This window comes from Equus caballus, chromosome 16 (assembly GCF_041296265.1).
Source record: "Equus caballus isolate H_3958 breed thoroughbred chromosome 16, TB-T2T, whole genome shotgun sequence".
Taxonomy (NCBI): Eukaryota; Metazoa; Chordata; class Mammalia; order Perissodactyla; family Equidae; genus Equus; species Equus caballus.
In genome coordinates, this window is record NC_091699.1 from 80,467,987 (window position 1) to 80,483,707 (window position 15,721).

Consider the following 15,721-nt stretch of genomic DNA (forward strand, 5'->3'; position numbering starts at 1 on the left):
CAGAAGTAATCAAGCTTTACCACTAAAGGGCTTTTGCGCCTCGCAGAGTCCACAGCTGGAAATAGAAAAAGAGAGAGAAGGGGAGTAGAGAAAAAGAGGAATAAACTAACGTGTGCATCTTGACTCCCCTTGAATGTGTGACTTTGAATAAACCTTTTAACCTCTCTGAACCTCAGTTTTAGGGAACAAGACCCGCCTCACAAGTGTTTATGAGTGTTAAATCAGTTTGTAGGAGTAAAATCCTTGTGAACATAATAGGTGCTTAATAAATGTGTCTTCTCACTCTGAACATTTGTACCTTGTAAAGTGTAAGTGTGCTGAAGTGTTTCCCACTTGTGGATAAATTCTGAAAAAATCCTTTTCAGAATTTGCCAGAATTTTCTCTGCCAATAGCATTTTGGTACCCATGATGGGGAAGGAGGTAATAGCAGCCATCTCCAAGACCGAGATGGGGATGCCAGTTTATCAGGGAAACACAAAGCCACCCTCAGCTTAGCCCTGAGTAAATATTTGTTGAACATGTGAATGAAGAAATGAATGAATGGTGGAATGGTAGTAAGAGGACTCAGGTTTCTCCTCTTCCAGGAGGCCTTCCTGGGTTCCTCCAGCTTTCATAGTTTCCCTGGCAAACTGCTGCATGTAAAATCTGCTCCATGCAACATAGTCCTGAATTACAGACTGTCTTCCATGGTTCTCTCCTTGTTCTGTGTGTGGTGTTCTTGTCTCCTCGGCTTGACATGGGCAAGGTGAATTTATTAGTATTGCCTCCAGAAAGCTACCTCCAAGTTCACATTTGAATTCCTCAGGTACCTAAGTGCATGAATTTTTACCCCAAAAGAGAATAATAAAGAGGTGGAGAGTAGTACCCTTATAATCATATAGGACGTGGGTTAAGAATTGTTCTTTTCTACCTCATGGGGTTTTGTGATGCTTGAATAAGATGATACATAAAAATCACTTGGTAGAGTGCCCAGTGCATAGTGGGTACTCAAGAAGTGGGAATTTAGAATTAGTGATCGTCTCGGGACTGGGAAGAAGACGGACAAGGAGGGAGGAAAGCTTTAATCCCCAAGCACACAGCCTGGAGGGCTGAGTGTCAGAATTCAGTTCTAAAATCTAACTCATGCCCAAAACCTAAATTATACCTTGGAGTATGGGCATCCTGCCTTGAAATGGGAAATTAGGCAATTTCACAAGGATGCACGGCTGTGTTGTCTGAGCCATTTTGTTCCAGGCAAACTGGAACAGGCGGTGAACCTTTGGCAACTGAGAGAGCAGTGCCAGACAGCCTGCACCAGCCCGACGGGGCACCGGGCGAGAATACCAAGCAGCCTTGCGCGACGCTCAGAGAAGCCGCAGGGGCTCAGGAGCAGGCGAGCCGGTGTGCCAGAGAGAGCAGACAGCCTCTCTGACGTCAGCCCTCCCCAGGCAGCCTCCGCCCTGCCCACCCCCTCCTCCCAGACACTGTCCCCATCCCTGCTAGCCTCCTCCTCTCTCCTCCGCAAGCTCTTATGTGAGGAGGAGGGGGTGCGGAGAGATGAGGCTTCAGACTGTCAGCAAGCCCAAGAGGATGTCAGGTCCAAAGCCCCAATGCTCTTTTTAGGTAAGTGAGTCTCAGGCATGATCAGGCCAGGACTGTGCCTTTTTCTTCTCCTTCTTGCTTCTGAGAATGTGAAGCTGAGGGTAGACAGATGCTGGTGTGCTCGGGTCAGGTACCCCAGCCTCTTTGGCAGGTTCCAGGACTATCCAGGGGGTTCCCCAGGAGTCCCAAAGATCCTACTGTGCTCGCTGAGGAGCCCACTGGACCGGACTCCACGCTGTGGGACCTCGGGCTCTGAGGGGGTCGTTTTTATTGGGTTTATAGGAGCCAGGCGTTTGGAGCCACTGTGGGCCTCTGTAGGGCATGCCAAGGCCCTTCGCGGGGATGCCCTATCAGCTGGCCCCAACAGTAAGTCCCCTTGTGTGTCCTGCTTCCTTACTGCGCTTATCAAAACCTTCTGAGAGCGTATGCCTTGAACCAGGAAGCCACAGCTGGGACTTGTCTCTGTAAAAGGCAAATCCTGGCAAACATACACAACCTTTTAGAACTCTGGATGAAACGAAGGCCGATTTGCTCAGGTAATTGGGAGTGGAACTTGGAGTGGTGGATGCGGTTGCAGGCAAGGGTCTGGGGGGATATGCTGGCAGTGGGTTCCATCTCAGCCTTCCCTTGCCTCACTCTCTCCTGTGAGATGTGTGTTCATTTGAACTAGTTAATGTTAATCACTGAAATAAGTGAAGTAAAACCGAGACAAGTACACACACGCGCACACCCCGTACTGTCACGTCACAGGACTCACGCAGGTACTGCTTTCTTTTGTTGACATTGTCTTCAAAGAAATAAATGTCTATAATTTTGTGGGTAAGCATTCAGCTGCAAATCACTCAAATGTCTGGAATTCGTATTCTTTCTCACATTTTTCAGAAAACATTATTGTGCTCCTTGTATGAGTCAGACAGTGAACTAAGTTTTGGGGCTCCAGATGCTTAAGAAGCTCACAGCCCCAGAGGAGTGACCTACATGTAGTAGAAACGAGAACCTCAGCTACCAGCTGTTGAACGCCAGGCACTGTGTGCGGCCCCTGTGCCTCTTGGTCTCATATCCCACGTCGGAAAGTTCCCCGAGGTTAGGCATTATCATCCTTATTGTACAGCTGAGGAAAACCAAGCTGAACTAGTTTTCCCGAGGTCTCACAACTAGGAAGTTACAGAGACAGGGTTGACCCTAAATCCCACTGACCCCAGGCCCGTGCCTTCCCCTGATGCCCCATCTGAAGGGCTGTTTGGGGCCACAATATGAACAGGAACAGAGTGCCCTGGGAGCACTGGGCATGGAGCCACTGTTTGTGTTTCGAAGAATTGAGGAACCTGATCTTGTCAAGACAAAGTGACAGCCAATTTGGGTTTTTAGAGATGGAAACATCATCACTTAGCAGGAAAGGGGCTTGGGCAGAAATTTTGAATGAGGCTGGAGGTGTCCATATCCAACACCTTATATGGCTTCCGTGTTTAAACAGCAGGGCAGTCTAGCCCCGTGGTAATGATAAATAAGCTCTGATTTTATGCAGCCTGCTTCCTCGGTCAAGAAAGTTGTGACTGTTTATGTTACATGGGTGGCATTTACCCTGACCCCTCAGTTGAAATTTGAACAGGTCTCAAAACTATGTGTTCAGGCTCTTAGTCCTTCTGACCATTTCATCTCCAGACTTCACACTTCGACTCTGAATGCAAATATTTAAAAGGTAGAGTCAGAGGGAATATGGACAGATGTGGCAATGGTCATGGGATTTTTTTCCCCTTTCTTTTTCTCTAAGTAGGCTCCAAAATGTCCCAGTAGATAGGTTGGATCTACCCACTAAAGTAGGATCTGCCATCAGGGCAGGGAGGGGCTCAGGCTCCCCCTGCCCCATCTGCATGCCCCCATCTCGCATGATCTTATACTGGGTTGCTGGGAAAGTTGCCTGCAAACCTCCCTTCAGCTAAGTGCCCTCCCAGGACCCACCCCATGGGATGGCCCTCACACTGTCCCTGCTGTCTGACCTCCATGGAACTTTTTTTATGTATTTTCTTTTCATTTTAGAATAGTTTTAAACTCACAGAAAAGTTACAAGAGTAGAACAGAGAGTTCCTACGTGCCCTGCACTCAGATTCCTCTGTTATTAACATCTTACATTCCTGTCATACAGTTGTCACAATTAATAAAACAATATTGATAATTAGTGCTAACTGCAGTCCATACTTGATTCAGATTTCCTTCATTTTTCCCAATGCCCTTTTTCTGTCCCAGGATCTCATCCAGGATACCACATGACATTTAGTTGTCGTGTCTACTTAGATACATTTTGGATGTGATGCTTTCTCAGACTTTCCTTGTTTCTGATGACCTTGACAGTTTTGAGGAGTAGTGGTCAAATATTTTGTAGAATGTCTCTCAGGTGGGATTTTTCAGATGTTTTTCTTCTGATTATTCTGGGGTTATAGGTTTGGAGAAGATAAACCACAGTGGTGAAGTGCTGTCTTTATATCCAGGGGACACATTCTCACCGTGACTTTATCCCTGTTGATGTTGACCTTAATCACCTGGCTGAGGTAGTGTTTGTTGGGTTCTCTGCTTGTAAAGCATGGAACATTTTTTATGAGCCTTTTCCTTTTAGTTTGGGAGAGTACAAGGCAGTCTGGACTGGTGCCTTTGTATTCTTTCCCATGATGTCAGCGAGATGTTCCCTGAATATTAATGACCCCATTATTTTATGAGAAGCTGAGTTGACCTTTTCATCCGTCTAATTCTGACTCTCATTTTTGTTTGGAGACAGTCTTTGGGAGAACATGTCTGGTGTGTGGGTTTGTGCCCCTGTCATGGCTGACTTTCTTCGCTTCTAGCATAGCAGCTCCTTGAAGGAAACGGTCATGACTTTAATATGTGGGCACCATCTACTAGCCTCCAGCTTGATTCTGTCTGTCCCCCAAGCCCTCAAGGTGCATGGGTGCCAGGGAGCTTCGTGGCGCTCCTGCATGCGTTTGTTCCTTTCTTCCTTTGCGGGAACTGCCAGCTGTAGAGCAGAGAAATCTTGACGCCGTAGAAGGAGCCGGGAATTGAGATGTTTCCCTTTCCTGAGTCTGGGCAGGAGAGGAGGAGAGTTAAGGGAACCTCAAATCAGCCTGTTGAGCTGCAGCGCTAAAAAACTCTGATGTTTAAATCCAGAATGTCACTGAAAGAGCTTTAATTTCACTTCTACATAGATGGATTCCACTTACTGTTGCTGCCTGACAAACCACCCCCAAACTCAGCGGCTTAAAACAAAAATAACCATTCATTTTGCTGATAAATCTGTAATTTGGGAAGTGATCAGTTGTCTCTGCTCCACCAAGATTCAGCTGGGGTAGCTTGACTGGGCTGGAAGATCCACGTTCAAGATGGCTCGCTCCCGTGGCTGGCAGGTTGGTGCTGGCTGTCATCTGGAAGTTCGGCTGGGACTGAAGCCCAGGGGCCTCAGTTCCTTCCCATGTGGGCCCCTCAATGGGCTGCTCAGGCGTCCTCACAGCATGATGGCTGGTTTCTGAGAGTAGGCACTCAAGAGTAAGAACCAGGAAGAAGCCTTACCAGCTTTTATGACCTGGCCTCAGAAATCATGTGGCATCAGTTCAGCCATAGTCACAAACCCACCCAGATTCAAGAGGACAGAACATAGACCTCACCTCTGAGTAGGAGCACCAGAGCCACGTTTGGGAAGAGTCCGTGGGTCAGGATGTATTGGGATGGTTATTTTTAGAAAACACAAGCTGCTGCAGCTGGCTAGTGAGTGATTTAGGAGGGTTTCTTATTCTTCAGCAAACATTTATAGTAGCCAAGGTGCTGGACTAGATACAAGGATGTGACATTGAACCAGACACGGTGCCTGCCCTCCAGCAGCTTCGTGTTCAGACAGCGAAACAGAGAAGACCTGGCCATTTCCATTCAGAGAGGTGGGGGCTTAGCAGTGATGGGCACACAAGGAGGGACTCCTAAGAAAGCCTTCAAGACTCTGGAGGAGTTCTGGGTGGAAAATGCTAGTCCCAAGCGGAACCAAATGACTAAGGCAGAAAAGCTAAAGCTGGGAGAAAAGGCAACATTAGTTGCCCCAAGTGTCGCTGCCTTTGGGGAAAGTTTGGTTTTTAATTGTGGTCATGACAGCTGTTACTATCGTTATGTCATTGCCTGTCTTCATAAAGCATTCCTCTGCTCATGTAGGACGTTTTCCTGAATCAGAAATCTCTCAGTCCCTAGGGTCTCAAGCTGCCAGGGTCGGAGAAACCAGCTTTAAATCCTGGTCCTGCTCCATGGCGACTGTTTTGAACTTAGACAAATGGCTTAACTGTCTCTTAGCATGCAGATGATGGCAGGACCCAGGCTGCAAATCTGTCATTCTTGCCTGTTTCCTGCTCCCAGGAGAGAACCTGTGCCGTGCTTGTGTGTGTGCATGTGTTGCACGTACGTGTTGTTGTTAGGAAGCTGTGATCTGCTGGCCTCCTGGAGCTGCAGCCCAAGGTGAATTCATGCTGGCCAGAGGCCACAGGTGTGTCTGGGTGCCTGGGCCCCGTCTCACGTGATTTTCTTGCTTGCCGTTCTGGAGATTGCACTCTGGGAAATAATTCCCCGTGGAGTCATGGACCTCATCAGTCCACCTTTTGAATCAGTGATCTCCAGACATTTCTGGAACCCACCAGGTGATGGCCTCAGGGAGCTCTACACACCAAGCAGAACCTTCTGTCCTTTAGCCCTGTGATCAGAGCCATGTCCCCAGCAGGATCTGATGGAAGGGCACATTTGGAATGTGTCTGCCCGGAGAGAGGGCTACAGCAAAGATTTGCACCTGAAACTCCTTAGTTTCATAAAGAAGCCAAGATCATGGGCATGGGTACCTCTTAAGAGCAGTTGCCCAGCTCACCATGAAGTCAACGATACATATTTATTTTTGAGTGAGGGAAACCATGCTCCAAGAAATGCAGAGTTCATGTTTTATCTTTAAAACAAGGGGGAACATCAAAGTTCAGAGGGGGGAGCACACTGGAATACGGGGAGCATAGTGATGTCAAGAGAGCACTGTGGGTTTGGGGCATTAGTGGGACTGGGGCAGGGCAGTGAGTTGGCCTGGATCCCTTCTGGCCCTAACCCTATGTAATTGTGTAGCGAGGCAAGTATTTCGCTTTGTTGGGCCTCAGCCTTCTCATCCATTAAGTGAAGGAGTTAGATACCAGAGAGACCTGATGTCCCTCCCTATTAAAAGACAGTAATCTCAGAGCTGGCCCCATTGCCTAGTGGTTAAGTTTACACACTCCACTGTGGCGGCCTAGAGTTCGCCAGTTCGGATCCTGGGCACAGACCTACACACCACTCATCAAGCCATGCTGTGGTGGCATCCCACATAGAAGAACTAGAATGACTTGCAACTAAGATATACAAATATGTTCTGGGCTTTGAGGAGAAAAAGGAAAAATAAAGAGAAAAATTGGCAACAGATGTTAGCTCAGGGCCAATTTTCCTCACCAAAAAAAATTTTTTAATTAAAAAGAAAGACACTAATCTTGAAATTAGAACAGCTGTTTCCTGGCAAGATTGTGTGTTATTGCCCATGTCAGAAACAGACTCCCTGATGGTCAGATTTGGTATGCTGTGGATACTCATTCCTTTTGTTGTAGAAACATCAGATGCAGAAGTTAAATTCCCACAACTTCCAGGTACCTATTGCTGAAAAACAAACCACCCCAAAACAGTAGCTTAAAGCAGCAAAAGTCATTTATTTTGTCCACGAATGTTAACGTTGACTGGGCTCAGCTGGGTGGCTCTCACTTGGGGTCTCTTGTGTGATCACAATCCAATAGTGGCTGGGCCAGGCTCATCTCCTAGGCTCCTTCCCTCTCAGTTCTCACGCCTGGCTGGGGCTAGACCAGCTGGGCTCCCGAGGCCTTCCTCTCACTCTCCACACGGACTCTGCACACTCCTTCTCCGCATGGGCTCTGCACACTCTCTCCGCATGGGCTCTGCACTCTCTCTCCCGCAGGGGTTCTGCCCACTCTGTCTCCGCATGGGCTCTGCACACTCTCCACATGGGCTCTGCACTCTCTCTCCGCAGGGGCTCTGCACACTCTGTCTCCACATGGGCTCTGCACTCTCTCTCCACAGGGGCTTGCACTCTCTCCGCAGGGCTTCTGCACACTCTCTCTTTGCATGGGCTCTGCATACTCTCTCTTCGCATGGGCTCTGCACATTCTCTCCACATGCCTCTGCACACTCAGTCTCCACGTGCTAGCTTCGAAGGAAGGGAACTCATTACATGGGGCTGAAGGCCCTGAGGAGAAAACTGCAGAAGCTGCGTGACCTGTTCTGCCCTGTCCTGGGATGTTATGTGGTGTCACTTGCCTCATTCTGTTCACTAAGGAAGTCACAAAGGCCCACCCAGTTCCAAGGGGAGGGGAAACAGACTCCCCCTCTCGGTGGGAGGAGTGTGAGAGAACTTACAGACGCAGATTTTAAATCACCATACCAAGCATCCAGGATGGCCGAGCTGCCATCTTGCTTAGGGCTGAGGGATGGCTTAGAAGACTTCTCAGACTCCTGTGATTCTGTCACAAGGCTTTGGAGGCGATGGAGACAATGGCTGGCAGTGGAAACCTAGTTTAATGAGGAGGGAAGCTCTACTTAAAAGAAGATATTTAAAATTACAAGGAAAGTGGGATAGAATTCTGTTTATATGTGTAAAGGAAAATTTGTCTTTGTAACAAATATGTCTTGTGTGTATGTAAGCAATTTTAAGAGCAAATTATGCAGTGAATTTAATTAAACAATGGTGTGCATGAGATGCCAGGACTGGGGAAGAAGAGAGAATTACAGCAGGGTTTCCAGCCCTTGTATTGAACTACTACAAGTGTGCCACCTGCCCCCAGGTACTTGCAAAGAAAGTTAATTGACTGGCTTGTTAAAAGAAGACCAAGTGTGTGATACAGAGCCCTGAAATGGAGATAGAAGAAAACAAGAGGGAAGAAAAGTCGAAAGACCAATGACAGAAAGTCAATTCCCAAAAGATTATGGATCATTGCTTTGAATGTGCAGAGCGGGGCGGGGCTGAGGGGGTGCAGACAGTGAGTGAAAGTGGTTGCGAGTGTAGACTCTGAGCCAGCTGCCAGGTTCAGAGCACAGCTCACCATTCCCCAGCTGAGTGAAAGGAGGCAGGTTCCTGTCCCTCTCTGTGCCTCCTTTCCTCAGTTGCAGTAGGGAGGGAGTACCCGCCTCCTCACGTTGTTGGGAGGATAAATGTGTCATTACGGGCTTTGCCCTTCCAGCAGCTCCTGGTACGCAGGAAGCACTCCATAAGGATGAGCCGTTTCTCTCTTCACCAGTTCCCTCCTCGCCTTTGCCAGTTGCAAATATCACCCCCAGTGTGGACTGTGGGCAGCCCACAAATAAACAGGAGGAAGGCCCTTCCTTCCCTTGGGTCCTGGGATCAGGTATGCAGTGGAATTCTGGGTAGAATTCTGTGACATCTAGGTCCCCATCTATCTGTGGGTTACCCCCCTCACACACACTTGTCCTTATTCTAGCACACTTGAAAAATCAATTCCACTTTTAGAGCACGTCAAGCTAGATTTTAGTTTTAGTCTCTCTTACATATTTGAAGTTAGAGCCTCCAGAGTCCATTATGTAAATCTATGCAAAGGATATGCAAAGAGGCGCTAGCCCCAGACTGTGGGGAGGGGAGCAAGCAGGCCAGCACAAAGGGCCTTGAATGAAAATTTGCATCCCGAGTTGAAGGCCTTGTACGGTTATTGTGACAGTGTTCAGTTGTTAACCTTTTGTGCCAAGGAGGAGAGGTAAACTCTTGTCTGATTTCCATATTGAAGGTGACAGGCGAGGTTGAAGGAGAGGTTTGGGCTGTGCAACACTGTAGCAATTTTTATGGAACAAATGAAAAATTGCTTTGAAATAATAACTGTGATGCAGGCTGTGTCCCCAAAACTGTGTGCTCTTGGACAAGTCACTTCACCTCTTCCATTGCCCACTCTGTGAAATGAGGGCACTAGATTCGGTTTCCCCTAGGGCCCCTCTCACCGTGACAGCTAAACGTCTTCCTCCAGGTGGAACCCCTTGCACGCAGCATGGCAGCATCCATTCAGGTACCAAAGGATTACTCTAAAGTCTTGAGAAGAAATGGCTGAGGTGTCATTTTACAGTCCTCCCAGAGAGAAAAAGAAAACTTCAGGGGATGCTGGCAACTGAAAAAAAACAAAAAACAAACTGAAAAAAAACCTGCAGGAGCAGCAAAGGCAAACACGTTTACTCACGTGGTGAGTCTCAAGACAAGGAGGAGCCGGCCATCCACTTCCCAGGTGGGAGGAGTCTAGCCCCTGGACTGCTCCTGGTGGGAATGTCAGGGGAATTTCTTTCCCTGAGCATTTTAAAGACCAGGATGTGTTAACCCCTCTGCCTCTGGAGTGCTACGGAAGTTCTCCTAGAGGCCAAGAAGCTCCTCTCCCACCCCCAGGCCTGTCACTGGCGTCACTAGGGGTCTCTCTGAAAGCTTTGTGTTGCCCTTGATGCTGTTGCCAAAAGATTACTGTGTCCTTGGTCTCTGATCTCTGATTGTAGCGAACACATCTGGTGCTCCACCCCAGGGATCCTCTGGGCCCTTAATTTTAACTCCAGCTGTTGCGGCAGCCACCAGCTGGGCACTCCATAACCTGACAGGCCCTCCACCCAGGGCTGCTCTGACTCAGCCCCGCGCCTCGTGCAGGAGCGAGGACGTGCGGTGGAGTGAGCACCACGCAGCAGCCCTGGGCCAGTTGGGTGGGAGCTGCTGCTAAGTGCCCCTCTCACACGGACAGTTGGAGGTGCCGTCTACTCAGCTCCTTGGGGGTCCCCAGTGAATCTGAGTTGCCCGTTCTTGTCAGCTCGTAACCTGCCCTTGGAGTGATTTTCCCTGTTTCACTCATCTCAGACTCTCATGGCCGTCCCTTCAGATCACTTCCCAGAATAAACCATCTGCACACAGCCCCATCTCCGCCTCTCCTTCTTGGGGCATCTCTGAGGGAGACACTTGTGTCGGTCTGCTCAGGCTGCCGTAACAAAGGACCACAGACGAGGGGTTAAATAACAACGGATGGTTGCCTTCTCACAGTTCAGGAGGCCAGAAGGCCAAGCTTCAGCTGCCAAGAGGATTGGTCTCCCACTGGCTTGCAGAGGGCTGCCTTCTCACCGTGTCCTCTCGTGGCCTTCTGTCTGCAGAGCATCCCTGTGTCTCTCTGTGTGTCCTAATCTCCTCTTCTTCTAAGGACACCAGGCAGATTGGATTCGGGCCACCCTGATAGCTTCATTTTACCTTACTCATCTCTTTAAGGGCCCTGTGTCAAATACAGGCACATTCTGAGGACCTGGAGGTTAGGGCTTCAACATACGCGTTAGGAGGAACACAGTTCAGTCCATAACAATGCTTACATTGAACCAAGGCACTCGTGAGGCAGCAGAGGCTAGTAGAGAATGTCCCTCAGAACGTCAGAGGTCACAAGCACCAGTTCTAAGACTACGTTGTCCCTGTGGTGTTAAGCTGCAGGAGAGGGGCTGAGTAACCCTGAGCCAGTCAGAGCATAGTGGCACGTTGTTGCTTCTGTGGGTGCAACTTACCGTCCTTCTTGTCCCCCTTGTGCATCATCGGTGGTGCTTGACCAGGAAAAGCATGCATTTTGGATACTGCCCTGGTTTCGTATACTTCTGCTGCTTGGGACTTTGAACTTGGTACTTAATCTCCCTGAGCCTCAATTTCCTGCCCCGGCGAATGGCTGTGAGGGTTCAATCAAGTGTGAAAGACTGGGCTGGAACAGGCGCTCAATAAAGTTTTTAGGACTGACCTGAATAAGCAGAGCACACAGTTGATGTATGCTTTAGATCACAAATGAAAGTTTAGAAAGGTAGGTTGGTCTTAGAGATGGTGGGGGCTACAGTCTCTGATCTACAGTCCCTCAGCCTCCCCACACCCACTAATTTGCAAGTGCAGGGTGAGGGGGACGTCAGTCCACTCCGGGACTCCACCCCACACCTAAGTTGGAGGCGGCCCCAGTGGTGCTGCTGGAGATGGCCAGGAAATGATCTCCCCCCTCTGTTCCCGGAAGCTCACCAGAGTCCCTACCCTCTCCTGCCAGCAGCTTGCTGACCATCCCAGACTCCCAGGAATCCCTGCGAGAGCCCTTGCTTTGGCCATGGCCTGGGCAGCCAGCAGCGCTGAAGGAAGGGCATGAGGGTGAGCAGGAGGGGGTAGTGTGAACAAGGAGGAGTTCATAGGTCAGAAGCAGGCCCTAGAGGCTGTTGGGCCCAGCTTTTCCTGGCCCATGTGTTGTACAGGGGTGGCCAGTCTTCCAGTCTATAATCTGAATAGATCTGTACATCTCAGGTGTACGTGAGGTGTTATTTTTAAAGGTAGGTACATGCTGTTGTGTTAATAAGATCCGCACATATTTAGAAGTGTTTTTAAATGTGTAGTTTTTGTCCTTGTGTATTTGCTCGATGAACTAAAGCGTATACAATGACCATCAGGCAAAATCCAGGATTTTCTTGTAGTACTCAAAAGGGCTCCTCCTGCTCAGAAAGGCTGGGCATCACTGGTTCTCCACAGAGAGTTCAGCCTCAGGAGCACCTAGGAAAAGCAGTCAATGCGGACGGCAGCCGTAAACCCGGCTGGCGTTTATGGAGCACGTCTTCTCTTCCAGGCTCTGTGCTCAGTGCTTTACGGGTGCCAGATCTGGTCGCCTGCTCTGGACCTGCCCCCTTCTGCCTGTCACTCTCCAGTGGCACTGACATCTCTGTCTTGTTTGTGCATTTGTGTGAGCTCATCCAGGGCCACATGCCACGCTGTCCCTTTTCGGGTGCTCCAGGGTCGAGGAGAAGGTAGACCCTCCTTAACTGGTTGGTGAGAGGGCCTGAATGAACAGAGGTCTGTCCATTTGTACCTTTGTCTAGTTCATAAGTGGAAGATTCAGCAAAGGCATGGGAGCTGGTCAGCTCTGCCCACCTGAGCCTTCCTCATTTGACTCAGTGGCTCTCACAGAGCTTCCGGCTTCCCTGTAGTCAGGCTGGCCTCGACCACTCCCTGCTGCAGAGGGGCAGCGGGCACTCAGAGGCCCACTCCAGCCCCAGCCTGTTCTCGAAGGTGCCCGTGGGTGAAGGGCTGATAGCATTTCAGAGGCATTTGGGAAGGGGTGGGGCTGGCTGGCTTAGCCAACTGTGGTTCCCAGCCGTGCTGGGTTGCTCCTACCTAATAGACCTGCCGCTCCCTCTCCGCCCCCCCGTGATTCTGGATCTGATAAGTGTCAGGGCAGCAGTGTGGACCTCAAGAATGCTCCTGGTGTTTCCCTTGAGTTCCCGGAGGTTTACAGGCTCATGGATTAGGAAGGCACAGGCTCTGAGCTGTTCCCCGGGTATTTCACCTCTTCTCTCTGTCTCCCTCTCAAGGCTTCCTCCTGATCTTGGCACTGACCGAAGCACTGGTATTTGCTGCCCAGGAACCATCTCCCAGGGAATCTCTTCAGGTCCTCCCTTCAGGCACCACCCCAAGCACTATGGTGACAGCACTGCTCAGCTCTACCAGACACTCATCCGTGGCAGCTGCACCTGCCTCCGTGGTGACACTGACCCTCCATCCCAATGGACCCTTCTCACAGACGGAAGCTCCCACAGCAATGACACCCCATCCAGATGGACACCCTCCTACAAACACCATCTCCACCATCATGGCAACAGCAGCCACCCCCCATTCTGAAGGCCTCCTGCCCACACAGCCCCTTCCTGCTACCATGGCAACCACATCCTCCCACTCAGAGGGCCATCCTCTAGGGAAGGCTGCACCCACCATCCTGCTGACAAAACCAACAGGAGCCACCAGCCACCCCACCACAGCACCGACCCGGGCTACCACGCGCAGGCACCCCAGGCCTCCAGGCTCTTCCCGAAGGGGGGCCGGTAGTTCATTACGCCCTGTCCCGCCTGCACTCAGTGGCCACTCTGGGAGGAAGGAGGGCCAGCGGGCTAGAAATCAGAGCTCCACACATCTGGGGCAGAAGCGGCCCCTGGGGAAAATATTTCAGATTTACAAAGGCAACTTCACAGGGTCTGTGGAGCCTGACTCCTCCACCCTCACCCCCAGGAACCCACTCTGGGATTACTTCTCCTCGCCACAGCCCCAGACAGTGGCCACAATGGCAGCGCCCAGCAGGACCTCGTGGGTACCACCCACTGCCCCCCTGGTGCCTGCAGAGGACAAGCCAGGCCTTAGCACAGCAGACCAGGGGGGTGGTTCCACCTTCACCAGCCAAGGAGTGGAGCTGAACGCCACAGCAGCCTCAGGTGCCCCTGCCAGTCCACAACCTGCCCCAGTGCCTTCTCAGCACCCCCGCGGTGACCCACAGGACAGCCCCAGCCACAGTGACTCCTGGCTTACTGTCACCCCTACCACCAACAGACCTCTGTCTGCCAGCTCTGGCGTCTTCACGGCTGCCACAGGGCCCACCCAGGCTGCCTTCGATGCCAGTGTCTCAGCCCCTTCCAAGGGGATTCCTCAGGGACCATCCTCAACCCCACAGGCCCCAGCGCACCCCCCCGGGGTCTCAGAAAGCACTGTTTCCCAAGCCGAGGAGAAGGCTGCCGCTACCCCCACCATGACCGACAGGGTGCCCAGTCCCCTCTCCACAGTAGTGTCTACAGCCACGGGAAACTTCCTCAACCGCCTGGTCCCTGCCGGGACCTGGAAGCCTGGAACAGCGGCGAACATCTCCCACGTGGCTGAAGGGGATAAACCCCAGCACAGAGCCACCATCTGCCTGAGCAAGATGGACATCGCCTGGGTGATCCTGGCCATCAGCGTGCCCATCTCCTCCTGCTGTAAGTGCCTTGCCCTGTCCCCCTCCTCCCTCCCCTCCTTCCTCTCCCACGTCAGCCAGCCCCAGAGTTGGGCAGTCCCCACCAGGTGGGCTGCAGAACTTCCCAGAATCCCGAGAAACAAGGTGGCAGGACAAGAATCATGGGTTATCCCTACCCCTAGTCCTGGGGTCTGCCGCTGCGGCTCAGATGCCCACTGCTCGTGAAGGCGCAACTCCCAGGAGCTGGGAGAACCTTCAGGTTCTGCAGAAAGAGACACCAAGCTGGAGCGGTGACATGGCTCACCCGGGACCCCGGGGTTAGGGAGAGGCAGGGCTGGGATGAGAGCTCGAAGAATCTGTCTCCCAGCCCGGTGCTCCTGTCCTGACACCACCCTGCCCCACTCACCCTCAGGGGTAGCCTGCCAGTGCCTGTAACAACGTGGCACCAAGACACCAGCAGTGAGAGTCGTCACTTCCTAATGTACGGCCGCCAAGGAGCAGAGCCCTCACCTGCCTCTCCTACTTCACTCCCATCTTCCTTCCTATCTTTACTCCCCTCCTTCATCTCTCCTCCTCCTCTCTCTTCCCCCAAGAGGGAAGAAGAGATGAAGCTTTGGTCTTGCAGGAAGTTCTGTTAGCCTTGGCAAAACAGTTCTTGTAGCCAAGTTGAGGCTTGAGAGTTCCCTGTGGATTTAGCTGCTCCCTGCCACCTCCCCCACTTGTCCTTGTTCCTGCAGGGTGTGAGCTGGTTGCAGTGTGGGCCTCATCTTCATCTTTGGCCTCCAGAGGTGTTGGTGGAAAAGGGCTCTCCCCAGGCCGCCAGCACCTGTCTGTCCCTCCTTTACTAGGGATCAGGAGACTGTCTCCCTGACAACTCCATCAAGGTCCTGGTGTGGCCGCTTGGACCTTAGGCTTCCGTCATCTTCCCCGTGTACTTGCTCCTAGGTTCTTAGAGTTTCTCGACCTCAGCCCCGCCCCACCCCGCACGGGTGTCATCCAGCCTCCCTCTGGACCTTCCAGGGGTGAGACAGCTTCTGTGCTCCTCGCTCATCAGATAGCCCATTCTAGAAGCAGCCCCTCAGGTTGTTACCAGCTCTCTTGGGGGCCTGACATTTGCCTGCTTGTAATTTCCACTCTGTGGCCCTAAGCCATGCCTTCCAAAACCAAACAAAACAAGTCCATCTGCTACCCCTTGAAACATTGGAAAAGGCTCTCAAGGGCAGTCTTCTCCTTCTCTGAGCTTCTCATCCCTCCCCTTCAGGTCTCTTCATAGCCCCATTGCCTGGCCCTGCCCCGCCATCTGCCC

The 15,721-nt window shown here is 51.3% G+C and overlaps 1 protein-coding gene across 7 annotated transcripts in view; it reads left to right on the forward strand.

Moving 5' to 3' along the window:
* The window catches only part of TMEM108 (transmembrane protein 108), a 325,972-nt gene that overhangs the window by 295,386 nt on the left and 14,865 nt on the right, over window positions 1–15,721 (forward strand). For 6 of the 7 annotated variants that reach the window (XM_005600937.4, XM_070238159.1, XM_070238158.1 and 3 more), the window contains one exon: window positions 13,013–14,437. In XM_005600937.4, coding sequence (XP_005600994.2) covers window positions 13,013–14,437 — 1,425 coding nt within the window. Of the gene's footprint in view, window positions 1–1,288; window positions 1,604–13,012; window positions 14,438–15,721 lie in introns of those variants that run through there. The other variant, XM_005600938.4, reaches the window with a different exon arrangement.